Source organism: Dipodomys ordii, unplaced genomic scaffold (assembly GCF_000151885.1).
Source record: "Dipodomys ordii isolate 6190 unplaced genomic scaffold, Dord_2.0 Scaffold9, whole genome shotgun sequence".
NCBI classification, from domain to species: Eukaryota; Metazoa; Chordata; class Mammalia; order Rodentia; family Heteromyidae; genus Dipodomys; species Dipodomys ordii.
In genome coordinates this window covers 25183697-25210879 of record NW_012267225.1, presented here as the reverse complement: position 1 = coordinate 25210879, position 27183 = coordinate 25183697, and the positions used below count along the sequence as shown (strand labels likewise).

The window sequence follows — 27183 nt, the reverse complement described above, 5'->3', positions numbered from 1 at the left end:
GAAAGAAAGAAAGAAAGAAAGAAAGAAAGAAAGAAAGAAAGAAAGAAAGAAAGAAAGAAAGAAAGAAAGAAAGAAAGAAAGAAAGAAAGAAAGAAAATAGATTGGAGTCGGGCACGCCGGTGGCTCACGCCTGTAATCCTAGATACTCAGGAGGTTGAGATCTGAGGATCGTGGTTCAAAGCCAGTCCCAGCAGGAAAGTCCGTGACACTCTTACCTTCAATAAACCACAAGAAAACCAGAAGTGGTGCTGTGGCTCAAGTGGTAGAGTGCTAGCCTTGAGCTGAAAAGCTGAGGGACAGTGCCCAGGCCCAGAGTTCAAGCCCAATGACGGACCAAAAAAAAAAGAAGAAGAAAGAAAGAAAGAAAAGAAAATAGGTGTTGTTCCTTGCAACACCTAGCAGAGGACTAATTTTCAGCTTAGAAAAAGAACTAAAACTAATTATAACTTTTTTGGGGTGGGGGGAGTCAGTCGTGGGGCCTGAACTCTGGGCCTGGGCACTGTCCTTCATCTCTTCAACTCAAGGCTAGCGCTCTACCACTTGAGCCACAGCAGCACCACTTCCAACCTCTTCTGCTTGCATGGTGCTGAGGAATCAAACCCAGGGCCTTATGCATGTGAGGCAGGCACTCTGAGCCACTTTCCCAGCCCCTAATTATAACACTTTTGAGAGTCACTGAGATAATACCTTTTTACAAAAGAACAATCATTGAAGAGCTCATCCATGGGGCAAAGGACAGATAAGGCAAAGTTTTCCTCTTTCAAACTCTATACTTGGCACTTTCTACTTTAACACACAAATTCCAAGAGAAAACATAGGGAGGTTGCTTATGATGCCAAACAGTAGATGAGGCAATGGAAGGAAGGAAGGTACTGGCTTTACCAATATTAATGAAGAGACAACCCAGCCACCAGCCCATAGGAAAAACTGCCTTAGTTCTGCATGCAGCAGAGGTCCACCTGCTCTAATGAGGTCTATCTGAACACCTGTTCTCTGAAAACTTGCAAGCATGCCTTCATGTCACTTACATAGAAAGCTAAGTTTTCTTTAGAGATGCTTTATTTTTCCATCTTCTACAGACCTTTTAAAGAGTATAAAAAGTAATGTCAAAGGTAGTACTAATAGAAACAGCTACTCTCCACTAACAAGTCTCCCCCCTCCATTTCTGATCACAACTTCCATACATGATGTTTGAGATAGTGCATGACCAACTTTTTCCACAGATTTACTTAATAGTTGTCTATTATTCTGCCCATTTGTATAACTCTGCATTTACAGAGTAAACAGAGCTTCAGTAGTTACCAGAAAAAGGTTTTCCTAAAAATGTTTACATAATATGTATATCTATATATAGATATAGAGATAGAGATAGGAATATAATTTAGATATTTGTAAGATGTTACAGAGAGATAGGACTGAAAAAAAACTACACCACTGAGGCTTTTAGATTTGTTTTTTTAATCTTATAGAGAAAAAATGGCACAGGAAAACTATTGTCCATTACCTGAATCTTAACTTCTATTCTCCCTTCATAATGACTATATTTCAAATTAAAGGACACAAATAAATATATCCCAAAAACATTTATCCTAATGTGCAATGTTGCAGACTATTAAAAATCCCACCAGATGTCTCCATGTTAGAGTAACCCACATACAACCTGGAACACCTTTGTGAAACTCAAATACTTGCCTATAACCTGAAGGACAATCTATATATCCATTCTTTGTTCTGGCAAACTCTTAAAATTAACAAAATGCTACTCTTGTTTCCCTTTTAAGCTGTTCTCATACATACCCCAGGGGAAGCCAGGGACATGAGCTAGGACTATGCAAACTTCCTCTCCAACGTCTCAGCCCCACATTCCAATATAGGAGAGCTACTTGGGTCTCTCTCATCTCTATACTTACTGTTTCCTAAGCCTAGCTTAACTCTCCCTGCCCTTTCTCTGAACTTGGACTGATCCCCCACAGGATATCACTTTTCCCCAAAAAAAGCCCCATAGGCCCCAGTCACCACTCAACGGGTAACACCTTAAGACTTCAGCCACCCACAGATGGATGGCTGGGGTCTAGGGTACACATCTCATAGTACATTCCCATTTGTACTTCTTTCCCCACAGAAAGACTGTTCTCTGTCCCTCAGTGCCTCAATATTTGATAAACGTTCCCCGATACCAAGAAAACACAGCCCAAAACGATGTCTGACATTGAAATAAGTGAGACTATTTTTCAAATTTGACAGCAAGCACTTTTGATAGTGTCTTGATTTGGAAAACCTAAAAGATGTTATTGCTAATCTCACTATTCCTCCAACCAGGAAGGTGTATATAAACCTTCTCTTTAGAGATAACACAAGTGAGCCTCAAAGGCCAAGGAACCTATCCAATGTTAAGGTGGAGAGGCGGGGGGAGGATTACTTGTACTTCCATCAGCATCTAAGCCCCCAAAGCCTGCACTCTCTTCTTCAAATCATAGCTCTAAATTCATGTGCTGAGGACTCTGCAGGGTCCATGGTGTCACAGCTACTTTGCTATAACACCCTGAGAAGTCATTTCTCTTCTCACTCTCCATCATCACTTTGAATAAACAGTGAACTTCTCCAGAGGTTCCTAACTTGCACACAGACCATATTTTTGGGTGGGAGGCTGGTAATGGGAATTCAACCCAGGCCCTTACACATGCTAAGTACATGCTCTACCACTTGTCTAAACTCCCAGGCTCTAATATTATTTTTAAAAGATTAACAAAACAGCATTTTTATTTCCTTCAATTCAAATTTCTCAGACATCTGACACTAATACATACAGCTCATATATGTAAACAAGGTTTTTGGAGTCCCAATAAATTTTGTGAATGTGCAGAGATCTAAAATCAAAAGGCTTGAGAACCACTGTCTTAATTTGCTAATGAAAAAAAGATATAATCTAGAGTTAGAAAAATAAGCTATAATGAAGCCATAGTTTCCCCTACAATTCTTACCAAATACTCAGATTCTAGAGCTTCCACCAGAGAATATGTCCAAAAACAAAAATGCAGTTCTCCATGTACTAATTCAAGGAATCTTTTCGTTATAATATTTTTCTGTATTAATTTCTCAATATAAACAGTTCTAGAGATATCTAAATACGTTTAAATGTTATGTAATTTAGAAAGTACCCAATCAGAGCTCATGAAATATTTAAAGAGCACAACTTTTTTCTAAAAGATCAAAAAAACTCAATAGGGCACTATGAATGTGTTAATTCTGTTAGTAAATTATTTCAATCTAATCTAATAGTCTCCCTATTACCCAGCATAATTTTTTTTGGGGGGGTCTGGTCATGGGGCCTGAACTCTGGGCCTGGGCACTGTCCCTCAGCTCTTCAGCTCAAGGCTAGCGCTCTACCACTTGAGCCACAGGGCCACTTCCGGCTTTTTTCTTTTTGCTTATGTGGTGCTGAGGAATCGAACCCAGGGCCTCATGCATGCAAGACAAGCATTCTACCACTGAGCCACCTTCCCAGCCCCACCCAGCATAATTTTGAACTACCATTCTGCCATATATTAAATGCAAAATAAGCCTGGTATAGTGCCTCATACATTCAATACTAAATACCTGGGAGGCAAAGATCAGGAAGATCAAAAAAGCTGGAGGCCAAAATAGGCAAAAAAAATTAGATAAGATCCCATCTCAACCAATAAGATGGACAGATTGGTGTACGTCTGTCACCCAAGCTACACAGGAATCATAAGTAGAAGGATCACTGTGGAAGCCACTCAGGTATTAATGCAGATCCTATCTGAAAAATAAGCAAAAAAGGCTGAAGGCATGCTTCAAATGGTAGTACCTGCCAAATTCTGAGCTCACCAAATGGGGTAGGAGGGGAAGGAAACAAAGATTTAGTCATTTTAAAACAAAATATAATTAGATAGAAATATTTGCCAGGGTCCAGTAGGTAGAGAGAGGTTTTAGGATTATATGATTATTTAATTATTTTGCATTATCCAAATCTTTATCTTCCTCACCTGGCAATATAGGCTAAATTGGGGGAGAGAAAAGTATTAGTTGCACAAATCAAATTCCGTATTTTGTAATTAATATTTAACCTATTTATTAAAAAATAAAATTTTACATAGTATCTACATTGTACAATAACAATGATAAAACAAGGTTTTGAGCTGCAGATTAGAAAATAAAAGCTACAGAATTAACATACAGAAGTAACATACCATCCAACTTAATCTCAACATGCACTGGGATGGCTATCATTGTTCCCGTTCGATCACTTGCCCAAGATCACTAAGCTACAGTGAGGGAACAGTGAGGGAACAGGTCTTCAAATAGTTTCTTGATGTTAAAGTCTATACTTTTCCCCAGAATTTATGTTTCCCCAGTATTTTCTTTTTTTTGGGGGGGGGGAAGGTCCAGTCATGGGGCCTGAACTCTGGGCCTGGGCGCTGTCCCTCAGCTCTTCAGCTCAAGGCTAGTGCTCTACCACTTGAGCCATAGCACTGCTTCTGGCTTTTTTTTTTCTGCTTATGTGGTGCTGAGGAATAGAACCCAGGGCCTCATGCATGCAAGGCAAGCACTCTACCACTGAGCCACCTTCCCAGACTCCCAGTATTATTTTCAAAACGGAGTGCTTCAATGTCTGAAGAGGATACAAAGTTAAACACAAACAAGAAAGCAAACACTGCCTGGCACAGGTGTTTCACAGCTGTAATCCTAGCTATACACTAGGAGGCTGAGAGCAGCACGGTAACAGTTTGAGGCCATCCTGAGCTGAAAAGTTCTCTAGAACCTATTTTTAAAACCAGCAAAAAACAGGACTGGAGGCATGGCTTACGTAGTAGAGCACAAGTATGAAGCTCTGAGTTCAAACCCTACTAACAACAAAAATAATTAAGAAAAATAAGAAGGCAAATACCATAAACAAAAATGGCAAACAAGACTGCATTTATTACAGAAACACTGCAAACATCTTTGTCTACATCTCTTCAGAGTTACAATGTTGTCTATAAAGGGACACTGGAGCACACTGAAGGGTCTCCCTTCCTCTAGCTCAGGACACCGGGCCTTCCAGTGCTCAGTGCCAGAGTACAATACATCCTCAGAAATGTCCGGGGAGGTGTCTGTGCCCCTGTAACTCAGAGGGCAGCAATTCTCACCCAGGCATCTGACTACAACCATTTCCTGGATGTCTCCAGAGGACTGCTTGAAAGTCTAAAACACCACCACTGTAAAAAGATTCCTTCTTAGCAAAAACTTTTCCAGGGAGCAAGAGTACTGTACTCTCTGCAAGCAGCTCGTTCTCTTTCCTGTGGTACTGGGCTGTCCTTGATTTCAGAGCTCTTCTGATAATCACCAAATATGCCTGAACACTGAGAGCAGCTTCAGGTCCATCCCTAGCCTTCACTCCCTCAGCCTAAATTCCAAGGGAGATGTTAAAGTGACTTTGTTTCCTAGACAGTGGCTTTGTTTCCAGATGCCCTTGTTCAGGAAACCACTCAAACGAACCACCAAAATGAAATTCTCACCAAGATCGCTTCCTCAGGGTGAGTCCCAGTCAAATTTCAAGCATTCTTACCCACTGGTATCTCCTTTCTCAGGATACTTGTCACATAATTATGCATGGTCTTTTATGCTATATCTTCACAAAAAGATCATGTTTTCCCAAACTGATAGAAGTTCATCAAAAACAAGCACTATGCTTTATAGCTCCAAAACCTACTGTGCTCTCCAAAATAGCTTTAATCAATTCTGCAATATATTTGGGAGGGGGAAAAGAATATCTGCACATATGGATGTTAGTATCTTTTCTACAGGTCAAGGATATAATCACCAAAATTTATAGCAAACTGATGTCGTTGTGAATGCTAGGGTTTAAAACAAAATATTATCTTATAAATTGTAAAAGATAATTTTTAAAACTCTCAGTTTACAAAACAGGAAGATGACTACTTCGGTGCTAAGTAACCATATCTCTTTGAGACTGAACCATCACTTAACTGTGATGTCCTACAGTCACAATTTAAATTCATATTAACACTCAAGTTGGTAAAATAAATATTACACGAATAAAAATTTTATAGTTTCCTTCCTAAGGAAAAAAATTCATAAAAGATGGAGGAGTCTACTACAAATATATAAAACTTTGCTGGAAATCAAGTTTCAGTGTATTCCTTAAAAGAGAAAAGGGAAGTAAAAATGAGCAAAGAAGAAAGAGAAGAAAACAAAAACATTCATTTGGTGAGTATCCACTGTCCAGTTCCCTGCTGGCAGGGACCTAGTCTCAGTTAACAACACATCTGCATCCTTGGCAGATAATGGAGTGGAGGGATGGAAGGAGGGAAGGGAGGAAGGGAAGGAAGGAAAGGTGAGTAAATAAAAGGAGCAACAAAAGGGAAAAAAGAGTTTCTGAGAAAGCTTACAAGATAAAAATTAAAGTGTTCATAATGAAAAAGCTTTTCACAAGGTTTAAAGGAAAATTCTATTAGACAAGGTAACCAGGCTAAATTTGACTGTCATACAGGAAGGCTCTGTGGCCCCCTTACCTGATGCACAGGCACTTTCTGCGGGGTGTTCTGGGGTGATGGGTGGAGCTGTGCCCAAGGCTGGTGATGGGGGTGTGGAGGTGAAGACTGGTGATGCAAACCCAGGTGGGCCTGCAGTGGAGCACAGGTTGGCAACTGCTGAAAAGCCGGCTGCTGACCGGGATGTTGTTGGCCAGGCATCAGTCGTTCCTGGATTGCTTGTGGATCTGCAAGGCCAACACCAGGACAACCATTTGGTCTCATGTGCCCTGTCAACTCCCTTGGTGCTGAGGACATGCCCATAAATGGACGAGACTGCTGCATGTTTCTAGGGCCCATATTCCTCTGTCCAATTCCCATGGCACCAGGGGGCTGGTGAGATGGCTGAGGGTGGGGCATATTTGGATAACTGCCAACATCCATTGGTATCCCAGCACTTCCAGGCCTGACTTGTGGAGGAGGCGTGCCTGCTGGATTACTCATTGCTTTCATGGGTGACATGGGAGGTGGAGAGGCGTAAGTTCCCTGAGGCTGTGAAGGATGCATAGTTTGTGTGTTCATTTGGTTAAGTGAGCCACTGGGGTGGATGGGCTGCTGGTGCATTAGTCCTTGACCACTGCTTGATGGGAATCCTACAGCACTGGGGTATCTTGGTACGGACTGATTCATTGGGGTATTATTTGTAAGGCCTAAATTTTGATTCATCCCTGTATTGTTAACTAATCCCTGATTTAGGTTACTGTAAGGATATCGAGAATACTGCCCTGAGTTGTTTATAGTAGGAGAGGGGACTGTCTGGCTCCGAGAGCTAAAGGTAAGTGTTTGTGGCCTAACAGCCCCTTGTTGAGGAGGATTCGGGGAGAATCTGGGACTGTGGGCAACAGATTCTCCATGGAGAGCAGTAGGGGGGTGGTGATGGAACTGTTGCACCGAGTGACGCAAGGAGGGGGCCATGCTGGGACTCTGTTGGGGCACGTGGGACAAGTGGCCAGGTCCTGAGGTGGCAATGAAAGGATTTCCTTGATTGAGGCCCTCTTGACCTTGGGAAAACTGGCTCATCCTCTGCTGTGGCTGACCATGCTGCTGCATGGAAAAATCCCCACGTGCCATATAGCTGCCCATCTGCTGCATGTGCTGAGGGTGGCCCTGTGCTGGTGGCCCCGATGGAGCTGGCTGTGGTGGCTGTGGCTGTGGCTGCTGTTGCTGGTAGGGAGCTCGTATCTGGTCTGGTACCTGAACAGCCCGGGGCCCCCACATGGAGCCACTGTCCACAAAAGATTGACCGTGCCTTTCATTCTGCATGCTGGGGTAGACTCCCATCTGACCACCACTGCCACCATGGGGCACCTGGGGAACAGGGGGGGTGTGATACTGTGAGTGTGGAGATGCCAGTCCATTCCCAGGGGCACTGCCCATCATTCTGTTAGGCTGATCCATCAGATGCATCTTCTGTTCATACTGATTATAGTGATCAAAATGGGTCAGCTTGGTTTGATTTTGATTCGTGGAAGGATGATGAAGGGATGGCTGCAACGAGGCAAAGCCCTGGTCCATCGGCATCTGCTGACCCATGGGATTTACTGGGTTTTCGGGGTATCCACATTCTCCAAGACCTTCAAGGCCTTCGCTGAAGATATTCCCATCCTCGCCAAAAAGACTCATCATTCCTGGATCTGCCATCTTCCAATACGTGGCTCTTCCAAACCACAGTTTGGGAGCTTGTCTGTGCTTCACTTCACTGAGGTGTGTGTCCTCGAAGCCTATAATCCTTAACTAATCTTCTTCATGTCATTCCATATTTCCTTAATTCTCTTGGATCCTGCAGTGTCAGGCAAAGTCTGGATGTAAGTCCTAGAAGGGGAGAATGGTAGGGAGAGAAAAAAGAAAGAAAATAAAGTATTAGGAACAAATGATAAATCTGGCAGTATTTTATGCATTTGATTTGGTTTCCATCAACAATACTAATCTAGCCCCCTTGCTGAGCTGTATTTTATAAATCTAGTTCACTTTAAGAGAAACTCATTAGCTTCTACTAGAAGCAGTATTATGATCGGTTACTTAGAAAGCAAGCAAAACACTAACCTTAACCTTAAATTAATCCATTCACTACACTTCCTAGCATTCCATTCTTGGATGGAACAGAACAAAAGAACACAACATGAAGCAGCAGCAGCTGCCACAGCAGGCAAACAGATGTATGAATATAGCCAAGCAGCCCATCTGCTGAACTAAAGCCCTGGAAATGCTCTGGTTACCAACAGCCGCCCTTAACCTTATTCCCCTGAGCAGTGTAATCAGATGAGCAGCAGCAGCACTGGGGACTGTGAAAAGCTCAACTTAAATTGACTAGAGGATTATACAAATACCAAAATCAGTCATTTCGTACAAATTAGATATTTACAGCCCACATATAACTGTGTAATAGCAACAGAGGCATCTAACAAGAAAGCACTCATAATGATGCTGAAAAGCAAGCTCGAGGACAGTATAATAAATTCATAATTTCATTATGCTTAATGGCAGGAATATACAAGATTCAGAAAGAGACTACAAGAAAAGCATTCATTCTCCAAGAGGACCAATTTCATTCATGGCTCTGGGCCACAACATTCCTGGTCTGTGTTGATGGCAGAAGGGCCCAACTACCAGCCTCATTATTCACCAACAGGCATGCATGCTGGGCTCTGGTGATTGACCAGGTCCTGACCTGACCTGGAAGGACACTTGGTAGAGGACTTATTCTTGTTAGAAGAACAAGAATGGTCCCCTAGAACTAGTGAAAATGTGAAGTTATGTTAACAAAATAAAGTTCAAACTATCCATGCAGGTCTTACCACCACCTAAAGCCTGTGTCAGACAAAGCAGGTAGAGCAGGAGGGAAGAGAGGTGGGCAGGCCCAGTCAGCATCCTAAATGCTTGTGATTGGAGCACACCTTACACACTACAGCTAAACATTTTAAACAAACTCTTCCTCACAGAGTAGGTGTCAGCTTAGAATGACCAATTTAAAGAATGTTTCCACAATCAAAACAGGAAGTGTTTTTGCTGAGCACTAATTGAATCAACAACCAAATAAAGAACTAGTTCACATAAGAAAAATGCCTGAAATCTTAAACATCTGTGGAATTTAATTCATTTTTTTCTCTTTCGTTAGTATTGTGTTATACTGTCCTAGTTGAAAAAAAAAATACTGTACCTTATTGATGAGTTTTCAAAGTGACGCTATAAACAATCTCCAGCATAAATTCTACTGACACACTTCTGTAAGGATATGGGGAAGGAAAAGTGGATTGACCAATTCTGCTGAGGGCTTCCAGTGAAGGCAAATTAAATATTCCATTTCTACTTACTCTATTCTAACATATTCTTAACAAGGGGAGAATCTGCTTACAGAAAATGTAAACAGCATTCTTGCTCACTGTCAGGACTACAGACATAACACCTGAGAGGGTCTCCAGGTCTGTAGTCTTCAGGTGACAGCTGTCAGGTAAAGCCAAAGGTCACCTCATTCCTCCACTAACTGCCAAGAATTTTCTGATCTACTTTCTCCATATACAGAGGTCATCAGACAGGCAAGAATCACGAAAGCTGTTTTGCTAAAAACATACTGCTTTCCTGTACAACAATCCAAAATAAAGAGAAGCAGAAATCTCCACTGCCAAATACAACAAATATTTATAAATTGAATTTATGCTTAAAAAGCTTCAGCAGTCAGCCTTCATTTACTCAAGGTTCACTCTAACTTTCAAGAAAATAAATACTAGAATGCACTTGATAATAGCTTCAATCAGCCATGCAGACTACCCCCACTAACCACTTACCAAATAACCTTTCACATTAGGTTAAGGAAAGAAATGTCTATTTATATGTCCTGAAAGACCTTACTTTATAGGAAAACGGCTTAATTCTCTTGGGTCCACCAAATGCCATGGGAGGAACTGCCACTGTCTCAAAGTGGCTCCAAGCCTGCTCCAGGAGAAAGGAACACAGAGGAAGCAGATGGCTTTGGCCTCCTGGTACCCCACTCCTGTAGGCCCACTGGGTCCAGGGCAGAAAAAAAAAAAAAAAAACTAGAAGCAGCAGCAGGAACATCATCAGCTTAAGGCTCTACAGAAGTTGAGAAAGGCGTTGTCACAGAACTAGGAAGACACAGACAGTCCTCATATCTGACACTTGCCTTTGTTCCTCCTCCTTTCAGTTTTTAACTCATTCCCTGTGAAAGTCCATTCTCAGAGGCATGGAAAAATGCCCATGTGGCATGTACCAAGTAAGCATGTCCCTCCCAAAAGTGTGACCAGACTCGGACCCTAGAAGAGAAGTTCAAAGACTTGGCTTTTGTAGCCTGTTCTCAGCCATGGCTCACACCAGGCCACCACTGCCTTCCTGACCTCTAGATCTGACTGGCAACTATGCCAGCAGTCCTTCTAGTAGCTGCAGTTCATATTTCTGATTTGAGCTGATCAAATTAAATAATTTTGGGCATTTTTTATTTAATCAAAGCCATCTAAATACCTAGTTTCCCATGTTACAACTGCAACATATGAGTTTTCTTTCCATAACATACTTATTTAAAGCCTGGTACTGGTGGCTCATGCCTGTAACCCTAGCTACTCAGGAAACTGAGACCTGATTATTAAGGTTCAAAGCCAGCCAAGGTAGGAAAGTCTGTAAGACTCTTACATCTCCAGTTAACCACCAGAAAACCAGAAGAAGAGCTACAGCTCAAAGTGGTAGATTGCTGGCCTTGAGCAGAGCTCAGGAACAGCACCCAGGCCCTGAGTTCAAGCCCCATGACCAACAACAGGATATTTATTGAAAACTGTATTTTGAAACTTCTCCCCCCCACATTCAGTGTCTACATTTTTGATTCCTAGATGAAGGACCATTCAATGTACAGTTTTACATTTACTTGTAGGTACATTTAAAAGTAGCCAAAAAGTATACATTATAATTTTCATTTCACCCAATGTATGAAGAATGACATGTGAACTAAAGAACAATAACAAGGCAGATGTGTCTGGGGCACGGTAAGTGCATAGACCCATTAACACTGCAGAGACACCATGAAACCAACTAACTGCACATATTGCCAAGTTGGTAAATATTATGGAGACATTTTAATTTTTGCTCAACAAAGACTGAAGTTGTCTTCAAATCTTATGCAAAATATACTAATGACAATTATCCCAAGTGAAAGCAACAAATGGATAAAAAAAAAAGGGTAAGGCAGTAAAAGGCCAATGTTAGTTAAGGGTAGGTCAATAAAACAATGTTTCTGTCACCCTACAGAGTTTATTTTTAAAAATATAATCTCCTATACAAGTAAATGATGACAATAAAAAATAAATATAACCATCTGTAATTTTTTCAGTTATACAATACAAAACTTTTAGGAGTCAAACACATATGAGAACCAAATTGGAAAGATGAGTAAATTTTATTGGGATTAAAAATAGACAAATGCAGCTGGGTACTGGTGGCTCACTACTCAGGAGGCTGAGATTAAGAAACTTGATTCAAAGCCCAGACAGGAAAATTCTATGAGTACAGTTTAATTCTGACCTTCTAATACTTAAAACCATTCCTAACCACTCTGCTAGTCTCAAAGCACTTGTGCAGCTGAGCTTTAATTTAATTTCATGTCACAAGTGTAGACTGGAAAGCTACTAAGGAGATAAATTCAAAACACCTTTCAAATATAAACTATTTCCTATCGCTCAGCCACTTTTCTCCACTTCCATAAGCAAATGCCATCTCAAGCAAACTTTCATATTTAGCCAATATATGGCAAGTATGGAGTCATAGGATATTTTCTATTGCATGCTGAAGACCATTGTGCTGCTATATAGCTTGACTTTAGGTTTTCTTTAAAATCCTTCTCACTCACTTCCAAAAACCCTGAGACATAGAAGATAATTGTAGAAAGGATTCTGCACTGAAAACTTGAGCATGTGTCAGAATTTCCATGGGACTATCTAGCAAGTAGGAAAACAGTACATCACTACCACCTTCAGCACTACCTTCCATCAAGAGACCTCTCAATCACCAAGGTAACAAGTCATATCAAGACATGGAAGGGATCCACTGCTGATAGTGGACACACTAAAGACAAAGGGCTCACACTGCTAAGTTCCATTCATACTGAAAGTCCTTTCACAGCCAGGTTATAAATCTTGCAGACAGCAAGCAATCTCTCAGTTCCAAACAAGCATCCAACATCCAATTGAGAAAGGGCAAGGAGAAAGAACTGACAAGTACTCCCATCAGGAAACACCTCCAAGTTACCAAAATCAGAACATCAGTTCATCACAAGTAAGTTCCAGATCTGCCTCCTAGAACTAATAACCTTCCAGAACCCTTTGGCCCAAGCCACACTTTCTCCCTCATTAGTGCTGTGTGCTTCTGTAGTGCAGACACTGTGGTGGTGAGCCTAATCCAGCAGCCTCTAGCCACGTGTTGCCATTTAATTTTACTGAAACAAAATGGGATCTAAATTCCAGGTTCTTGGTCTCACAAGCCACATTTCAGGCCTCAATAGCTGTGTGTTGTTGGTAACTACTTATTAGCACATACAAGGAATGTCTCCATCATTACAAACGAATCTATGGGGCTGGGAAGGTGGCTCAGAGCACTTGCCTTGCATGCATGATGCCCTGGGTTCGATTCCTCAGCACCACATAAGCAAAAGGAAAAAAAGCCGGAAGTGGCGCTGTGGCTCAAGTGGTAGAGCGCTAGCCTTGAGCTGAAGAGCTGAGGGACAGCGCCCAGGCCCAGAGTTCAGGCCCCACGACCGGACCCCCCCCAAAAAAAACAAATCTATGGACAGCTATTAAAATTATATGATATACACATTTACAGAATGCATAGTGTTATACATCTCTTCTTAGGTTATTTTTGTAGAAATAGTCCATATTGGGGAACGGGGGGGTGGGAGAGATGGGAGGGCAGGGATGGTAAGGGGAAACAAAGAAGGAGGCAATAATGCTTGATAAGAAATGTACTCATTACCTTGCTCATGTAATTGTAACCCTTCTGTATGGTATTTTCACAATAAAAAAACTTATTAATAAAAAAATTCAATTGTACTGTTATACACAAAAACAGCTGAATCAATATGTAAGTTGTGATTGTGTTCTTTAAATAAAACTTTATTTTTAAAAAAAGAAATAGTCCATATTAAATAGTAGGAATCCACTTCCATTAAAACTACTTCCATTAAGAGATTAGTATTCTTTTTAATTTCCCTATTATCCCTTGTGATGAAAATATAATATTCTTTCCAAATAGCATACTTTATGCTTCCAACCTGTAAGTTTTCATGTCTTTCCATATAGATTTCTATTTCATAATATATTCCAGTAGATGGGCACAGCGGCATCAGCCTCACATCCCAGTTACAAGGAAAGCTAAGAACCAGGAACTACGGGATTCTGTAGTTCCCACCAGCTATGGTGAAAAAATTCACAAGATCCCATCTCAGCAAGAAAAGTAAGGCACGGTAGTATGTACTTGTTGATCTACTATGGTGGGAAGCACAAAATAGAAGGATTCTAGTCTAGGCAAATGTAAAAAAAAAAAAATTGAGATTCTATTTGAAAACAGAGCAATAAGGGAAGGAGCTCAGGCGGTAGAGGACCTGCCTAGCAAGAACAAAGCCCTAAGTTTAAACCCCAGTTCCACCAAAACATTTAAAAACTAATCAATTAATAAAAATAAATAAAACTGATTTGGGGATGTACCTTAGCTTATTAGCAAGTGAGACCTGTTCTTGCCCCTCCCATACCAATAATAATAATAACTAAACTATAAAAAGGAATGGATTTTACAATGTAGATTTTCATTCTTAACACTACATCACCTCTGGTTTTCTGCTACTGATTAAAGAGGACACACTTTTCGCAGGGAAAACTACAATCTAGATTGATATTGTGCACTGCCACTATGCTTTATGTCAGCATTCAAATAGTAGTAGTATGTCCATCCTCCCTTCAACCTAGCCACATGGGAAGTAACCCACAATTCTTCCTGCCATTGTTCCTTTCAGAAGAACTGAATGAGTGTCTGTTCTGAGGAAGTAAGGCATTTAACAGGCACTTGATATAAAACATTGAGCAAAACAGATGCTATCTCATCCTCCTGGGGTTATTTACTAGCAAATAAATGATCCTCACTCATTAAGTATATTCACCCTGTTACCCAACCTGCTTATTCTGACTCCTAAAAATCTCACAGGTCTGCCTCCTCTTCCCCACTCATTTTATCCCAGATGGGAGTCAGGTCTTCAGTGCTGATGAAACAAGACTGCACCATGCCTCACCCCTAGTAAGTCCTTACAGGACTTCCTTCCACACTTTTCAGGATATAGGCCAAATGCACCAATGAGGCTGAGGCACTCTGTAGTCACATCTCCATGAACCCCTCCATTCTCAATTTCCACAGACTCCTTTCCTCTGCCTAACACCACCCTGGTGTTCACTTCATACCTGTGCCTGTTCTGCCTCCTTCCCCTCACTCTGCAACCTGGCCCTTTTTTTTGGTCTTAGTTCTCCTGACACTGCCTATCTGGAGATGATTCCTATCCCCAGGCCTCCCAACACAACAGGCAAGAGCTACAAAATCACCAGGCTCACTTACACGCTTCTTCCCCTGCCTTTCTCCCTGAGACCAGAGCCTTGCCATTAGAACTGGGGTGGGATCCTGGGACAATACCACAGGTGGCTAAGAATAGCAGAATCTCAGATCTCCAGCTCTTTTTCTACATGGCCCCTTGCATGTGGAAGTTGGGAAGTTCTGCTCTCAGGCCAGAACATCTCACACTTGTCTCAAAGAACTAAAATGAACTCTCAGCTTTTGTGACTGACAAATAAACAATACTGTTTTCATCCAAATGATGAGTATCTCTTAATGACAATGATTTGTCTATAATCATTTTAAAAAAGCAGACATTTAAAGATCCTTTATTTTCTAATAATACATCCATTTTTGCAAAGCAAAAAAATTTCAGTTACCATCAATATCTATGTTACACAACATACTATTTCACAGCTTTCTTGCAGAATCTTTCAGTTATTTCTACATAACTTTGAGGAGTTTTGATATTTTGAATTGCATTTCAGATGAAGATTTTTCCCTACATTTGTGCTGGGGCTGGTGTTTCAAGGAAATTACTGAAACAGCTAGCAATATTATCTGCAGGACAAACTTTTTTTTGACATAGTAAAAGAGGCATTGCCCCACATACAAGCTTTGCCACTGAAGCACAAGAACAGTGGAAATTATGTCCTTCAGAGAAACGCCTTTATTCTTTGCAATTCAGCCTTCAAATTCCACTCCCTTAAGCTAGCTGCTCAAAGACTAAGCCCACTGAGAAAGCAGCCAATCCAGACAGGGCTGAACTACTGTCCACAGATTCTCACAGTATTCATCCCATATGCAACTTAACATGACCTCATGATAGATGGGCACACACTGTAGTAACACCAGGAGCACTTATGTATGCATGGCAGAAGAGAAATGAGGACCAACAGGCATTGATCTCTATGCTTATATATGCCATGCCCAATACATACCTATTTATGCCAATTCTGTATACAGATAAAGTATGTGCATATAAAACTTGTCCATTCTACAACTTCTTTATGTTATCTTAAATCTGAATTTAATATATGAGATTTGAAAAAGCAAATAAAGAAACAGGTTCATTCTGTAAATGGAAAAATTTAAGAAATTAAGAGATGTACTTAACCCACCTGGCAGACCTTTATAGTACAAACTAATGGAAGACTAACAGAAGCTTTATAAACTTTTCTAATCACCAGCATTCATGTTAATATGGAAAGTATCCTGAAATATTTTAAATAAAACTTAGTTGGTACCCTAAAGGCCAATAACTTGATGTTTTTTAGCTTCAGTTTTAAAAAGAAAGAAAAGAAAAACTCACGTTAGAAAATGCTTTGTCAGGGGCTGGGAAGTTGGCTCAGTGATAGAGTGCTTGCCTTGCATGCCTGAGGCCCTGGGTTCGATTCCTCAGTACCACATAAGAAAAAAAGCCGGAAGTGGTGCTATAGCTCAAGTGGTAGAGCGCTAGCCTTGAGCTGAAGAGCTGAGGGACAGCGCGCAGGACCAGAGTTCAGGCCCCACGACCGGACCCAAAAAAAAAAAAAAAAAAAAAGAAAATGCTTTGTCACTTGTTTTAGACTTCTTTACAGACACAGATACAGATATACAGATAGGCGTGCGTGCACACACACGCAAACACACACACATACACACACACACACACATAAGTGAGAGGAAAATGCAAGGAAGGAGCTACCCCAAGGCAACCCTCTACCTGGGGACCCAAGGGGAACAAGGACACAAGGCTAAGGGGCTGAAAAACAGCTCTTTTAGGAGCCATATCCCCGGTGTACGTTCTGCAGTTGGCACAAGCTATCTGATCTGGCTATTTCTTCTGTCTATAATAAAATTAATCACTAAGGAGATTCTAAAGATCTCCTCAACCTGCCTGGATATGCATTGTTATGTTGACTGCTAATGTGATGGCAATCTTCAATCTACTATTCTTGTGTACTTCTCTTTTGCAGGAACTATGGCATAGAACAGACATCTGGCATCCATAAGTCCTAGATAGCCCTCCAGCCTGCTTTGTGACCCCTGTCCTTGGTGTCCTGTGACACTTGCCTATCTTTGTGTGCAAGTTTATTCATGACAGATAAGGCTCCCTTTGCATCACATATATGTACTCTAGCAAAAAGAATACACTATTTTCAACTGAAAAAAGAAATATTAAATCACTATTTCAAGTAAATTATGTTTGGCAAATAAGAATTAAGGTTGGGAGATATTTATTATATATGTGGGATTATATATGTATTATATAAGAATTTCATACCTATGCTTCATAATCATTTGAACATTTAACATAGTTAGAAAATTTTTATCTATACCCATATTTGCCACAAATACAAATACATTCTACAATGTCACCATAACCAAAGCTGCCAATTTCATGCAGCTAAACACACCGGATGTTCTCTCTTGGCCAAATAAATGTTTTCATTCACATTAGCATATGATAAAAGACAGACTTTCATCCACAAACTCCCTAAATTTAACTTTTGTTTTCTTATGCCTACCGTGAAGTCTCAGCCCTAAACTGGCCTCTCTCCTAATTCCACATCAATCATCCAGGTTTCCTTCTGCAAAGCATGTGTGCTCCAGGGAAAGCTAACTTCATGAAACAGCTTTCATAATATTCTAAATGAATTAAGTCATAAGCTAAATCTGATTTTACAAACTACAATATATCCTCTGTGTGTGTGTGTGTGTGAGAGAGAGAGAGAGAGAGAAACACTCATACTTCCACCAATCCTGAGGCTTGAACACAGGGCTCAGCACTGTCCCTGAACAGTTGCTCAAGGCTAATATTACCCCTTGATCACAGCTTCACTTCTGGCTTTGTGGTAGGTAACTGGAGACAAGAGTCACCAACTTTCCTGCCCACACTGGCTTTGACCTACAGTCCTCAGATCTCAGCCTCCTGAGTAGCTAGAATTACAGGAGTAAGCTACCAGTGTCAGGCTTACCACAGTCTTCTCAACAAATCCTCTTAATTTAGTTGTACCACCATGCTACTTACTCTGTACCATTACAAGTGGCTATGTCAGGCCTCATCTCATGTATTCTCCTAAAAACCAGCTGACAAATTCTAACTTTTATATGAGTGTGTGACATTAATGATCTCAGGATGTTATTCTACTACACGGGTAGAGTTATATTTCAGTTTGACAAGATCATAATGCCTACTGTGGCATTTATATCATTAATTAATATTTAAATATATCTCAAGTTAGCAAATAAGAGACTACAAGAAGTAGCAAAGATAAGAGGACCTCAGTTTGATGCCAGCCCTGCCAAAAAGTGAGCAAAACCTCTTTTCAACAAACAAGTCAGTGTGATGGTATACTCCTAAGATTCCAGCTATGTACAAGGCATAGTAAGTGCAAATATTACAGTCCAATGCCAGCTCAAGACCCCATCTAAAAATTCAAAATAAAAAGGGCAGGGGAACTCATGCCTGTAATCCTAGCTACTAAGGAGGCTGAGATCTCAAGATCTATGTTCAAAGCCAGCCTGGGCAGGAAAGTCCATGAGATTCTTATCTCCAATAAACTACTCAGAAAAAGCCAGAAGTGGCACTGTAGCTCACTAGCCTTGAGAAAAAGACGCTCACAGACGGTACCCAGGCCATTCGTTCAAGCCCCAGGAAGGCCGGACACACACACACACACACACACACACGCAAGCACGCACGCACGCACGCGCACACACACACACACACACGCATGCACCCAGCTGAGGAATAGGTCTCAAGTGGAGAATGCCTACCTAGCAAGTGCAAGGTCTTGAATTCAAACCTTGGTGACACCACTACTACCATGCCCCCTCCCAAAAAAAATACATTTAAAAAAAATCAGTCAGTTCATTCCTGTAATCCTAGCTACTTGGGAGGCTCAGGTTAAAAGGATCATGGTTTCAGGCCAGACTAGAGATACAAGTGAAAGAGCTTATCAACCAACTGCTGCGAACAGTGGTATTTGTCTATCACTCCTCCTACATGGGAGATCCAGAGGATGAAGACTGTGCTTCTAGGCAAGCTCTGGTAGAAAAGTACAGGAGATTCCATCTCAACAAAGAAGCTAGGTATAGTTGTGTATGCCTGCCATCCTAACTACAGTGGGATAATCAGCTAAGCACCAAGGCTCTTGCCTATAATCCTAACTACTCAAGAGGCTGAGATCCAAAAATTTCAGTTCCATGCTAGCTCAGGCAAAAAAGCCCATGAGACTCTTATCACCAGGAGGAGGAAAAGGAGGAGAAAGAAAAGGAAGTAGAAGAGGAGGAGGAGGAAGAGGAGGAGGAGAAAGGGAAAGAAGGAAGGAAAGAAGGGAGGGAGGGAGGGAAGGAAGGAAGGAAGGAAGGAAGGAAGGAAGGAAGGAAGGAAGGAAGGAAGGAAGGAAGGAAGGAAGGAGAACAAGAAGCATAAGCAGCAGCAGCAGCAGCAGCCACCACCATCTCAAGTGGAAGCTTTGGTTCAAGTGGTAGAGTGCTAGCCTTGAGCGGAAAAAAAAAAGCTCAGAGACAATGGCCATGCCCTGAGTTCAAGCCCCAAAACCAGCACACACACACTCACACTCACAGAGAGCGAGCCAGTGAGAGAGAAAGACAGAGAAGAAAAAAGGAAGAAAAAAAAAAGGAGAATCACAGTGTCCAGCCACAGTCCAGGTACAGTCAAGAAGTAAGCCTCTATCTCAAAAATTATCAGTGCACAGCCAGCTACTAGTGGCTCACTCCCATAATCCTAGCTATTCAGGAGGCTGAGATCTGAGGTTTGAAGTTTGAAACTAGCTTGGGCAAGAAAGCCCATGGGACTCAATTAACCACCACAAAGCCAGAAGTAGAGCTGTGGCTCAAATGGTAGAATGCCAGTCCTGAGTGAAAAATGCTAAGGAACAGTGCCTAGACTCTGAGTTCAAGCCTCAGAAGGCACTGTGGACACACACACACACACACACACACACACACACACACACACACACACACACACACACAGAGTCAATGGGGGGAAAAAGGTTCAAGATTCAGCTCCATGATGAATGCCAGCCAAGCAAACATGAGGCCTGGTTTGAGGGAGAGGGAAGGAGGAAGAGGGAGAGGGAGAGGGAAAGAAGGAGAGGGAAAGAGGGAGAGGGAAGGAGGGAGAGGGAAGGAGGGAGAGGGAAGGAGGGAGAGGGAGAGGGAGAGGGAGGGAGAATTGAACATTGACTCGGTCTTAAAACACAGAGTTTACTAAGGCTTCAGACTGCTACTCTCACTCGTTTTTGTGATATCAACAAGTTTAAATACAAAAATTTTCTCAGTTTTAAAGATTCTATGTATAAATTACAGTATCCTAGAAAAGAGAGTACTTCTGCTTTGAATCTTTAAGAAAAGAGCAGTCAGTGTTCTGATAGACTATACATATGAATCTTCTATTTTTGTTGTGTACTCAGGTGTGAGTGCCTGAGCTACTTAGGCTCCTGTCTGGAGCACATTCAGCTCCCAATGTTCCAGCGCTAAACTCTGCCACCTAATGCAGCAAGACAGCTCCTGGTAAGAATGCTTAAATACCACTCTGGACTCAAAATTATCTAGAGCATCACTATCCACATAACTGTTACTGGATGCATACAAACTGAGTAGTATATGTTGACCTATCAAAAATGTGGGCTTTTGCAAAATGAATGTAAAATTCATTAATTTTACTTTTAACAGAATCCTTTTCATTGGTCTTCTGATGTCACCTTTAAAGGTTAGGCTAAGAATGTAGGCTACATTTTCATATCTCCTTCAATACAAACCATCTCAATGTCCCATTATAGCTCCATAAATATGCTCAGAGTCCCAACCAAGGAAAGCCCTGCATGTTGTGCCTATCTATCATTCTGCACTCTCACTGCCAGACCCAGTGCCTAGGAAGCACTGGAATGCTTCCATGGATGGAATTCCAGCCCCAAAATAAGGAAGAGGCAATAGCTGCTCTGGCACCTTAAGACTTTATTCACAAAAGAGAAGAGAGAAGCTTGGACTGGGGAGAAGAATGAAAACTTCTTCCATCTCTCAACTAATGTCAAGGCACTAATACCCCAGTACATCACATTCAAGTCACCTTTCTGACCTGCTCCATCCTTCAGGGCAATGTGGCCTGGAGCATTTCCCATCAATAGTGCCAAAGAATCCAGCCATCTCCTTCCTGCTTTACCTTCTACCTACATTCTGACACACTCAAGAAAGACAAGAACTGATCTACTTACCACCTGTAACATTTCAATAGTTTTCCTCCAGAAAGTCCAAAGTTTTCTACAACTGTTTCCTCAATAATCTCAATCTCTACTCATCTTTACTGTTAATAATCTAGTATCAACTATCACTGGAAAAGCTATAATGTTATTTGATCACAGAGTATACCACATTCCTTCATTTCATAGCTTGTGTTCCTGATATAATCCAATATAAAACAAAGTAAATATGCAAATAGCTAGTTCTTGGTAAATCAAAATACTTCTTTAGTAAAATGATTTTTTGCACTGTTAGTATCCTTAGGTCTTCCTAAGGTCTGTGTTCCTGTTAGTTTTCTTGTGAATTATCTGAGCATCAAATACTATCAATTTTTTTGTCATTCTTGGACTTTGAGTAGTGGTTTGATAAAGCCAAGAGCAGAATTACCCAAGTCCCTCTGGGCGACCCAGTACAATAGACTTTAGAATTATGTGGCTGGTTACATTTAAATCAATTAAAACTAAATAAATGTTTAAAACTTCAGTTAACCTGTCACATTAGCTGCATGCAAGGGTTTAGCTGGTGGCTCATGACTGTAATCCTACCTACTTGAGACAGAGATCAGAGGATCCTGGTTCAAGGCAGTTTGGGAAAAAAGAAGTTCTCAAAACAATGTCTGGGAGCAGTGGCACACAACTACTATCCCAGCTATGAAAGAAGCATAATAGCTGATTGTACTTTCTGTCTACCTTCTCAGCCCCAACTTGGGAAAGCTTAAGTAGGAGGATCAAAGCCCAGCCCCACACTTAGAGAAAATGAATCAGCTAATGCAAAAGTTGATGGGAGGTATATTCAAGTGGCAGACTGCCTGCCTGGCAAGCATGATGCCCTGAGTTCAATCCCCCCAAAAAAGAGTGGCTACTGTTACCAAACTGGGAGAAGCAAATATAGAACTTTTGCATCCTGATAGAAAACTCACAGACAGGAGCTGTTGGTACAGCTCAGTGGTAGATACTTAGCATATGCCAAAGCCCCTGGGTTAAATCTATGGTAACAAAAAGAAAATGTGCAAATTGCTAGCATAGAAGCTGCCCAAGCTGCACTAAGCACCAAGAGCAAGAATGAGCAAAGGACTCTCTGAGGCCAACAAGAGCCAAACATATTCAGGGTGGCTTCAGTGGACACCAGCTCATGAAGGTCCTGTAATCCACTCTGAAGCCATGATCAAAACTCTAAGCTATGCTTTTTTAACTTACAGTTACTAAAATGGGGAGCACATATTGGGAGAGGGAGGAACTGTCCAAATCCTGGGCTTTCCCAAGGGCCTGGGGAATGGCAGGTGTGTACAAAGGGGAAATGGACATGTGACCATGTGACCTGGCCTCTGAAGGAAGAATGCCTAGGGTTCTGGTTTGGGTGAGTGAGCAGATGGTTAATGCGACTCACTGAAATATGAGGAAAGGAGACAAAATTTTTCTGGAATGGGTCCGACAGGACTCCTTTAGAGGAATTACAATACAAAAGTGAGGAATTCAAGAGAAAAGGCTAGGAGGGAGGGACAAGAAAGGAAGGCAGTCTTGGAATAGAATTCTGCCACAGAACGTGTATAGAATAACCAGAGAAAAGAAAAAGGACACAATCCTGAAGAACACCAACAACACTTGACAGATAAGAAAAGGGTCAGCCTACAAGATGGAAGCAAGGCTCAAGGAAAAGCCTTGGAAAGGAAATGTTCAGATAATTCAAATAATAAAGAGAAGCAGAGACGTGTACATCAGACTCCCCGAGGAGGGTATTAGTGACAGTGACAAAGAGTTATGAAGTTGTAGTGGCAGAAGTTAGTACTAAGGTAAAGAGTAGAGAGACAATGGAGATCACTCCCAAAGTTTGGCTGAAATTAGCAGAAAGCCAAAGGAAGACTAGTATTCAACTACTCAGCATGGGAAACATGATGGGGCCTTGAAAAACTCAAGGGACAGAGTGCCTGCCTAGCAAGCACAAGGCCAGTTCAAACCCCAGTACTGCCAAATGGGAAGGACGGAAGAGGGGTGGAGCAAGACTCTGCTCAAATCCAAGCTATGTAACTCTTGCCAAGGTCCCTGTCCTCTCTGTGCTTCAGCAAAAAAGTACACTAGTGATAGTATTTATTCAGATAGGTATTAGAAGAATGAAGTACATTCGTATTTTTAAAGTACTTAGAATAATGCCAGCCAAGTAGTAGGCACTGGAAGACCTATTGCATACAAGTATACAAATATACAAAGTATACAAATAAGTATACAAAGTATATACCTAAGCATAGGCAATTATAGCCAGCTAGAGGAGTAAGAAAAGGTACAGAAAGATGGAGACCAAACAAGGAAATGAGAGGAAAGACCCAGGGCAAGAAGATGAACAGAAAAGTGAGCGCCAACTATTGGCCTGGTGAACTGAAGAGGTAGTTGTCATGAGGTCTGTTATACAGAGGGAATAAACAGAACAAAATGCCATTGAACATTCAAAACCCAGTGAAGGTTTGGAACTCACTCTTAAGTGATTCAACCTGAACTAGGCACTAACTTTGCTCATCTGTAAAGTACGGTTAATCCTGGCTACCTCTAATTCTGGAGGACTAAATCAGATTATGTATATAAAGCACTAACACAGTGCTTAATTAGCACTCAGTTCAGATGATTAAACACTTCCTGCTTTATTCTGAAAATGTTAAATATGCAAAATATGTTAACCAAGCTATGGCTGATCCAGTTACTTAGTCTCTCTGCTTCTTGGTTTCCTACTGCAGAGTGGAGAGATGGAAAGTCTACCACTCTCTAAGATTTGCTTCTCTAGTTTTGTAATTTAGAATGCATGGTTCTCCTAGTCTTTTTTTTTTTGAAAATAAGGTTATATATTTTGCTTTATTGTAAAGATACTGTACAGAGGGGTTACAGTTACATGAATAAGGTAAAGAATACATTTCCTATCAAGCATTGTTACCCCCTCCTTTGTTCCTTCCCCACCTCCCCAACTCCACCCTCCCCTCCCCCCACCCAAGTTGTAAAGTTCGTTTTCAATATAGTGTCTTGTACGGTTCTCCTATTCTGAAATTCATACTTGGGGAAGGTGTACATAACAGAGGTTGAACTCATAGCCTCATGCTCCTTAGACAGGCACTCTACTGTTTGTGCCATACTCCCAGCCCTTTATAGTTTTAGTTGTATTTCAGATCTTGTCCCAGGGCCAGCCTTTAACTGAAATATTCCTACTTATACTTTCTATGTAGCTGGGATTATAAACACACACCACATGCCATTTACTTGTTGAGATAATGTATCTCACTAACTTGTTGCCCAGGGTGGCCTCAAATTGCAATCAATCCCAGTCTCTATCTACCAGTGAAAACACAAGTATACATGGACAAAAATTAATAAATAAAAATTTCAAGAAGCACAGCAAATTGATTAAAAAGTGACTACAAAAGTATTCTGAATACATAAGTTGTGTTAAAGCTTCAATTTTAAATGTAAGATTACTTTCAAAACTATTAATAATGGTAAAGTAGCTACTCCTTTACAGGTAAATTAGCCCCAAGTTTTACTAGCAAAGGGGTGTACTTCTAATATCAAGTCGCAATTCCTTTGAACAGTCAGAGGAAATCTCTACACCATCACTCCTAGAGAACGGTAAATTCAGTACTGGAGTACCTGCTGGCACCAACCCTGGGAAAAGAATTCACAAACCTCATAAGACAGAAGAGTGAGCTGATGTATTCCCTCAGAAGAGTAAAAGCTAAATAGCTCTGACAGCACATAACTCCCTCCACAGTCACTGACAATAGACTCGCACACCATGCAATGGCAATCTTCCCATTAAAACAACATGCGAAGGGTTCCTAAACTCTAATGTAAGAACCAGAGCCTAAGTAAACGCTAGCCATTTCCCATTTATTTGTGAAGTAACGTCATGGGCAATAACCTCCATATCTTTCTTTTCCAGTAACAAAATAGGTTAACATCAACTGTATCCACCAGGGATGCTTTTGTGTAAGTTCACAACAAAAATCATGAATAGTAAAACGCATACAAAAGTTCTATTCTCCACTATGATTAATTAGTCTTGATAGTCTACTTTGGGATGCTACTTTCTCAGAATTCATTGTGATATTAGAGATATCTCTTATCAGGAAAACGTGAGAAATTCCATCCTGAAGCTATCCTTAGCATTGGCTTTCACAATTATACAAACCTTCCAGAGAAGTCTCAAAACATTCCTTTAGAACATTTCTACAAGTGGAAATGTTACAATGATACACCCCTTGAACAACAAATATATGATAATAAAAATATTAATTAAATTTTAAAGCCAAAATAAATACTTCCATCCCAAATGACCCCATTATCAATGTTTCCATCTCAGCATATCTGGAATACAGAGTGCTACTTCTGCAGTTTTCATCTGCAGGGATTGAGAATTGATGCTCACAACCTATGTACTCCTTAAGAGCAGTTCCTGCCCATTTTTATCCTCAGTAATATCACTATAACTAAGATTAAGCAGTCCATGAACATGTTTATTGAAGGAATAAAAGAAAATACAGCACATGTTTCAGCAAATAATCCAGGAAAACTGTAGTATCTAACTCCTGATATTAAAAGGCAAATTGGAAACATTTCATTTCCAAATTTGCATGTCTTATCCTTTGTTTCTGGACTAGTCCCAAGAATCATCTGCCCTCAATTCTGTATAGCTAATAAAACTGGGCCCACCCTATTCCACAAGTCTATGATTTAGCACTAATATTTTTTCAACTTTAGCTTTTATTACAGTTGCCAAAAGTTTGAAAACATTCAAAATTATTTATAAAATCACCAACTCAAGGACTAATATTGTCCAATCTGTGATCTCTTCAACACTTTAGGAGTTTAAAAGAGTCTGACAAACATGAAAATGAAGTTACCATGGCTGAGAGAAATGGTGAAATGGACAGAACCTAAAAACTAAGGAAAAGCTAGTGGTAAAATTGTGAACATTTTACCTCAGGCAAATTAAAAAAGCTCACTAAATGTCAAGCTTCCCTATCTCCAAAAATCAGTATTCTATCACTTCTACCAAAGGGCTACTTGAAAGTCTTTCATGTCATGGTCACAGTGGCCATTAACGGAACTCTTGGCACAGTCAGTAAATGGGAACTATTCTTCCCTTGTCATTTACCAACCTTACTCTTCTTCCCCATTAACATACTGTGTATCATACTAGATAGAATCTGACCATTTGTGAGACTCAAATGTACTCTTAGGGTGCATTAAGAATTAAATACATGCCAGGCACTGGTGACTCAAACCTGTAATCCTAGCTACTCAGGAGGCTGAGATCTGAAGATAATGGTTCAAAGCCAGCCCAGACAAGAAAGCCAGTGAGGCCCTTATTTCCAATTAACTGCCCAAAAACCGGAAGTGGAGCTGTGGCTCAAAGTGGTAGAGCATCAATCTTGAGCAAAAAATGGCTCAGATACAGTAACCAGGTCCTGATTTCAAGCCCCACAATCAAAAGGAAAAAAAAAAAAAAAGAATCAAATGCACACCTGTATTCCTAGCTACTCAGGAGGTGGAGATCTGAGGGTCACAATTTGAAGCCAGCTGGGGCAAGAAAGTTTGTGAGACTTATCTCCAATGAACCACCAAAAAGCTGAATGTAGAACTGTGTCTCAGGTGGTAGAGTGACGCAGTCTTGAGCAAAAAACTAAAGGACAACTCCAAGGTCTAGAGCTGAACATCCCATACAAGTACCAAAAGAAAAGAAAGGAAGAAAAGGGAAGGGAAGGGAAAGAAGGGAAGGGAAGGGAAGGGAAAGGGAGGGGAGGGGAGGGGAA

At 41.0% G+C, this 27183-nt stretch overlaps 1 protein-coding gene across 3 annotated transcripts in view; it reads right to left on the bottom strand.

The window, feature by feature from the left end:
* Positions 1-27183, bottom strand: part of Chd7 (chromodomain helicase DNA binding protein 7) — a 216775-nt gene that overhangs the window by 138116 nt on the left and 51476 nt on the right. For all 3 annotated transcript variants that reach the window (XM_013009365.1, XM_013009366.1, XM_013009367.1), the window contains exon 2: positions 6537-8366. In XM_013009365.1, coding sequence (XP_012864819.1) covers positions 6537-8195 — 1659 coding nt within the window. In that variant the 5' untranslated portion in view covers positions 8196-8366. The remainder of the gene's footprint in view (positions 1-6536; positions 8367-27183) is intronic.